A 7066-nucleotide genomic window follows, 5' to 3' on the forward strand; every position below is an offset into this window, starting at 1 on the left:
ATCACAATCTTGGTTTTGGGGGCCTCCTCGTGAATTGCCGCACCTACCAATGACCCTGCACTTTCCTCGTTAGCCATGCAGAAGATCTCGAAGCGAGAATGTGGAGCGGGAACTGAAGCGCGAACATGCAGCTGTGGAGCTGTGAGAGAGTGAGCTTCGAGTCTTTGCTGTCTACCCGCGATTGTTCGCACGAGGAGTCCTCGAACGCTGGACAACGTTTGCATTTGAGACATGCTCTGTGGGATGATGGAGAACATCCATTGAGGCCGTGCATACATTTCCCTCATCCGGGGAGCTGACTCAATCCAACGGCCCAGCGACAAAAAAAGTTAGTCAAATCTCGAGGACTCAAAAAGTCCATCCCGCTCGCCCGCGGACAGACCCCGAACCTGAAGCTGATTATTGTCGATCCCACCTCTTCAGAGAGACGTCGAATGGTCAGGATACGAGTCGTCGACCCATTGCCCGAGCTCAACCAAGGTCCGAGGGACGAACCAGCACTCACTCGCACTCTCCCCGGACCCCGGTCCCTCCGACGCCCCGCGCTGGGAGCCTCAAGCGGAACCGGAATGCAATCTCCGTTCAATTTGGATGGGAGTCGCGGCTCTCTTATTGGCGGGCGGGTGGAGAGAAAAGGTTCCTCCGATAACGTAGCGCTCACGATTTGGAATTTTTCCTTGTGGCGAGTGGTTATCTGATCTTCACGAAGGCTTCTGGCACGGAGACGAAGACGCAATCCGTCTCTCATCTCGTAGTGCAGATCTCTCGGGCTCGAAGAAATTATTTTTCTGTCAAATAATAGCTTGTTCACAGAAGTACCATGGGCATCATTGCCTTGCTTATCAATCGACTCGGATCTGGATTGAGGGTAAGAATCCTGGGAGCAAAAGGAGATCTCGGTTTCGGAGTAACCGTCGGTTGACTGCTGCAGTGCCTGCCCTTCTGAGACTTGACGGCGGAGGGTGTCTGGGGTGAAAAACGTCAATGACCAAGCTGCATAACAATCCCCTTCAAAGTCTGGCAGGGCCTTTGAGAGGAGCTGCGGTTCAAAGGCCCTGTCAGATTGTCAGGCTGCCGACTCAGAGTCCAGCATCAGGAGACGAGAAATCCAACAGTTCATGTGGGCTGGCCAATAGAACTCATCAGCAACTTGCAAATCCCCCCTAGCGCAAGCCTGTCACAGCCGTCACATAAACTCAACTTCGAGGCAGAAAGAATCCAGCCGGTGCATCGACTACGGTCCCATTATTTGCGATCTGTCTCCACCACAGTCCATTGCGCGTGTTGGGAACTTGAGCGTCGAGACTCGAGAATCGAGGCCTCTGGTCCGATCTCCATGATTGATGCTGTCAACTCCCCCGCCCCACGAGCTCATGAAGGTCACTCATTAATTTTGACAGAGATGGGACTTCGCCAGTCCAGGCCGCCGATCGCGGCCGAGATGAAACCCTAAAGACATCACCGGAGCACTCGGCCACGAGTCTTGTCTGCGTGATTTGTCGTCGATGCCCTCGATGAGCCTGGTGTATCGCCCACCTCGGGCCTTGGGAATGCAGTCGGTGTTGTGGTCGCTGGATTTCTAGCTCTTCTGACTACACGTTGGAGAGGAGATCGACGACTCTGGCAGCTCTCAAGTCTTGACGGCATCGAACGCAGGGTTAGGAGGCCCCGCAAAATGACTGACTTGACTCTCAGGCAGCCTGGTAGATGTCCTCCGTAACTTAATTCACGAAAAGACCATTGGAGTTGCACGAAGAGAGGGACAGGATCGCGGATAATTCGGAAGAGACGTGCGCAATCCACGAACTGTGACTCTGACCCGGTGACCAACATTCGTCCTTTCAGGATTTTGCCTCTGGCGTGCTCTCACAGGCTCACTGACGGCAGAATACTTCCATTTGTTTTTTCCTTGGCCGCTGGTGGATGCCCGAACGGCGGGGGACAAGGTCCGGCGCATCCTTGAGGGGGTCAAAGCATCGACCGACCCTTGAATCGACAACTCTCTTCTTCGAAGGATTGACTGATCGGTGGATCGAGATGAGTAGTAAGGCTAGTGGCGTGAGGACGGTTCGGGTGGGGAGGGCTGCTTCCATGGACGGGCGTTGAGGCGAACGTCGTGTCATGTCATTCCCCGTCGTCACGCAATCTTTGCTCTCGAGCGCCTGGCTGCCTGCCGTCGTCTGGTTCAAGCCTGTTGCCGATCGATTTCCCGTACTTGGACGCTCTTTCTCCTTTGGACGGCCTCCGCATCCAATGTCCGGGAAGAACATCCCTGTTGACTCGACTCAGTCTTCAGAATGTCACTTCCTTCGCAGGTTCTTCATGACTCGAAGCCTTCCAATGCCATCTCTTTTCATGAAATTTGTACAACAGTTCGGCGGCACCTGGAATAACCCAACTTTCGAACCGCAGCGAGTTCTCAGAGATGAAGCAATATGCTGGAGGTTACGTGCACGCGTATGGAGATCCTAGGCCCTAGGAAGAGGTCCACTTGGATGAGATGCCATCCGTATACTGAGGGCATCGTTGAGAGGAGCCACCCGCACGACCAGGGTTGACGCCAGCGCAAACTGTTGGACAGTGCGCAGCGTTGGATAGAACTGCCCAACCTCCCCTCCACCAACCCTTGCCCCATGCCTTACGCATTCGCCCGCTTGCTTACGGGGTCAGCCATCCATCCTGTCGGTGTAGGCTCGAGAAGCTGTCGAGGAGCTCCCCCGGTTGCATGGCACATGAACTCGCTCGGCACAGCCAGCGATCATCTACTTGAAAGATCAAAGGGAATCGCACTGACAGTATTCACATTCAATACTAGCAAGAATCATCCGGAGAGACGGAGGGAAATGGGGCGCTACGTTTTCTGAGTTGCCTTGGTGGCGGATAGCCAGACTAAGCGCCATCCATCAGACCATAGGACAAGGAATCAGTTGCTGTCATGCTAGCCAAAAACGCGCACCTTTTGGGGCCACGTTTTGGCTGTCGGAGCCCATGGCCAGCTTGGAAAGGCGAGAAGACAGGACAAATGTGCGAAGAGGTGCGTAAGAGTTCTAAAACGGGCAGGTGGTGTAAGTACCGTGCAGGTCTGCGCCGCTCGAAAGGGAGCAACACCTCGATTCATGAGCGAGTTCCACGAATGCAGGATGGGTTCGGATGACAGTTGCCTTTCTCATGAACTCCCGCCAGATTCTGATTCCAGTCGAGTTCTGGAGGTCTCTTGCTTGCGGTAAGGTCACCGGGGGAGTTCGTCTTCGAAACTCCGAATGGGGCTCAAGAGATCGGAGAGATTTTGTACGTTTCCTTGGCCGCTTGACTATCTTCCCATACCGGCAGAAGCAGGGACCAGGGTGTCTCTTCTTCGGGTTGGTTCTTTGCGCTATCACCTGCCCTGATTCTCTCTCAATTTTGATCAACAGCATTCGCCATAGCGAGAGGGAATCACCCTACACCTCCCCCGTACTGCTAAAAAAAGCCACCCGTTGAAGAACTAAAAAAGAGCCTGACGGGGTAGCATGAGGCGCGGCAGTCAACCATGGAATGGACGATGGGGTAGACAAAAGAAAGCAGAGAAGGGAGGTATTCTTAGACACTCAAAACAGGGGCCCTGTTTCAGCAAATTAAGACATCTTGAAACAGATAAGACGACCCAAGGAGTCAAGACCATGGCCCGAGGAGAATTCGGGATGACGGTGCTGTCAGCAGACTGTCAATGGAATCCTTCGTCGGCGACTGAGTAGGTCCGTGGGCTCATGTATGGCGCCGGATTTGGATAGGCGCGCCCTTTGACGTAAAGCCAACGCTCTAAATATCTTCTAGAACGATTTAGAAGGTCGAGCACCATGAGTTTAATCCTTTTGGCAGGTGGAGGTGACAGGGCTGGTGGCTCATGGTTGCCCTGGGTGCACATGGCGATCCCTATCGCGGTTCTTTCGTGCCATCTAATTGGTAGTTATTGTCAATAACCTACTAGTATGTCCTGGTATTATCGTACACCCAATGGCTCCTTATACCTTCTAAACTGTTTCTGCATCTGAGGAAGCACGAAGGCGTTATACCACCGAACACATCTTGCTTGCGAAGTTCTCGTACCTTCTCGCTATCAGCCTGGTATTCACGGCCCAGATGAAGAATGCGAGGAGCTGAGAACATCATCACGCAATGGCTCGAGCTCAGGATGAATTGCTAGACCAACCACTCAGGAAAATCGAGGTTCCCTTCCATGATGTGGTTCATGGATCTGCTTGCGTTTATTGGACGAAAGCCAGAAATGGAGAGGGTTCTTCCATTGACCTTCCAGAGACGTTCGTGTGGTTTTGACGAGGGACTGGGAGAACAAAGAAAACTCGCCAGGTGCGCTTGGTTCCTGCGCAAGTCATCATCCAACCCCATCAAAATGTCTCTCAGTTGCCCATGACAGCCACAGAGCTGTCGATCATGGACCGGGCACAGTGCATGAACACCATCCCAGGCCCCTCCACTCTTAGTAGTCCCAGAGACAATGAACAGACGCCTCGGGGGGATGGACGCAGAGCAGGTGGGGAAGAAACTTTTAGATAGCGTCGAGGCTGCAGACGGATGCAGACAATTTTGGCAGCAAGACGCACCGACTCGAGGCTTGTGCAGAGTGGTTGAGCCCGAATGACCGAGTGCAGTGTCAAGTCGTCCAACCACGCTCAAACCATCCTGTTATCTCCTCGCTCTTTTCCTCTTCCGTTCCTCTTGTGTACCCAGCACGATTTTCTGCGACCACCACATCCGTACTTCCTGATTTGGGACCCAATCACTGTCAACGCTGGAAGGACGCAACGGCCGCGTAGGCGTGAACATTTAGTTCCCCAAGACACGGGCATACAATTGGGAAGGGTTGGGAAAAGTAGAAAAAGCAAAGAGTCACAGGGAGACCATTACGGCCCTGATTCCCAGAGCTCGTGGCATGGGTTCGCCCACCAGCATCCATCCATCGATTCTGCCTTTTCCCAGTGCAGTCAAGACACTCACGTGATTGAAAAGTATCCAAGTGGACGAGGAGGAGAAGCTCGACCTTACCACGAGGAGCTTAGGCTGAGCAAAGTGACAAGACTGGAGCGAAAAATCGCGGCCCTGTGGGGAATAAGTTGGAAGGATGGAAAGAGACAAGCAAACCCAAGCCAAATCCTTCGACGCCAAGACCACCAGGTGTGTCATGCAGGCCAGCCAGCAAGAATCTCACAGTCTGTCAGGAGTGGAAGAAGCGAATAAGGATGGTGGCTCAAGGTTGGGGGAAAGCCAAAACCCACGTTTAACTCAATTCAGCCAGAGAGCATTGGACCCGTTGACGAACTCCAGTTCGGAGTACGACGTTCGCCATTATTGGCGTCGGACTTAACAGCCCCAAAAGCGCGAGACGCGAGCTGCGAGTCTTCGTTTCCATGGATGGCTGCCGTCCCCGGAGCGAAAGGTACCATGTACCATCCACGCCCGATCGTCACCCCTTCAAGACCGTGGAATGCAGAGTGCCCGAAAGGGTTTTGGGAGTTTCGACGAGGATCACCATAGGGAGAGCCACATGGTAGCGCCCGAAGAGGAGATCAAGTCATTGTCTAAGGCTGCGGCGCAGGTTACAGTGCGGGATTTCTTCCTTGCTGAGGGACCATACTGTCGACTTTGAAGATTCTTGAGGTTGCTGAGCCCTGAGAGTGCGAGATATCCAACAGCCGAAGATGGTGGACAAGCGGTGGGAACGCCCTCGCGATGCATGGTGGATCGATTAAAGTTTATTCCGAGACGTCAGACGGTTGATGCGGCGCCAACAGCCAGCCAATAATAAAAAAGAGGGAGACTTGTGGAAGAGAGACCGAAGTATTCTGGGGGAGGAGGTACAGAAACTGAGAGGGGAAGCGCACTCTGGGAAGACGTACACCAGCACAGAATGATACTTTGGGTGGTGGCAGATCAATGATCTGCTCAATTTCCACCAACCCATGGACGAGAGCGTGACCGGAGAAGTCATTCCGGTCGGCAGAAGAGCCAATCAACAGCGCGTTCGTCTGTTGGTTGAATAATGGGGGTTCATGGGGAAGTGATGAGGCACGGTCCACGGTCCACTGCCATTGAGTGGCCCATCGTGGGCCCTCCCCCAACCGTCATGTCCAGATCCAGACACAGGTCGTTTTGCCAGTGCTTGCCTTCGCATCCAGGTTGGATGCCTTGGACCCCGAAAACGCGAAGCAGCTCGTGGCCTGGACCCCTGTCACGATCACTCCCAGGCTGCGAAGAGGATCTGGTAGCGAGTGTCGCCAGTTGGATCTCCAATCAAACACAGGATCTGCCTGCACCCGCACCAACATCACCAGACAGCTGCAGGCTGAAATGTTCCGGATCTGCCTCGCCTCTTCGTCCGTGTGTTGGATTGCGATGTTGCCTCACTTAGCGTCTTCAGTCCTTGGAGGATTTGCTTGGGACAGAGAATATCATCACATCCTCTCACGCTGGAGGTATCATGACACCTTCCCGAACGGTCTCGTCAAGGCCAATTACAAGGAACGATAGGATGATCGCCATCCGCACGCTCCTGTCATTTCTCCGAACGGAGAGCAGGAGAAAGAGATCCGCTCGTCAAGCTCTGAGACTTTCAGACTCTCCGAAGGAGAGGGTAGGCAAAGATGCGGGTATTGCAACGGAGTACCCTCCATGGCACGCATCCTTTCTCTCCTGCTTGAGATTCGAGCCCTGAACGTGTCGATAAGAACATGACGGAAGCAGCTCTCTGCCAGAACTGTCTAATGACTCGCTCGGCGAGCGGATCCCATGATTGCTTGACAGCCATTCGTCCCTTCTCTTGAATCTCTTCTCTCCTTTCTGTCGCACCGCTATAATTTCGCCATTTTAACCCAACATTCGACTTTCTTGGCCCCCATTCGTTCCATACCCTCAAATTCTTTGCCTGCATCTGTTGACAGGTCCACTCCGCCTGGTATACCACGGCCAGACCTCGTCTTGTTCCGGGCACTATCTCATACTTTTCTACTAGTCCCACCTGTCATCGGCCCTTCAGTTATCCCCGAAGACCGCTTCGGCGTCAATAGCGATA

General features: G+C 53.5%; 1 protein-coding gene across 1 annotated transcript; it reads left to right on the plus strand.

Annotated features, from left to right (window-relative positions):
* Positions 1-4510: 4510 nt before the first annotated feature.
* Positions 4511-5379, plus strand: BJX67DRAFT_175915 (uncharacterized protein). The gene has a single exon (XM_071025135.1). The coding sequence runs from the start codon at positions 4636-4638 to the stop codon at positions 5233-5235; it is 600 nt and encodes a 199-aa protein (XP_070884482.1). The 5' UTR covers positions 4511-4635; the 3' UTR covers positions 5236-5379.
* Positions 5380-7066: the final 1687 nt, after the last annotated feature.

This window comes from Aspergillus lucknowensis (assembly GCF_044049455.1).
Source record: "Aspergillus lucknowensis strain CBS 449.75 chromosome Unknown BJX67scaffold_31, whole genome shotgun sequence".
NCBI classification, from domain to species: Eukaryota; Fungi; Ascomycota; class Eurotiomycetes; order Eurotiales; family Aspergillaceae; genus Aspergillus; species Aspergillus lucknowensis.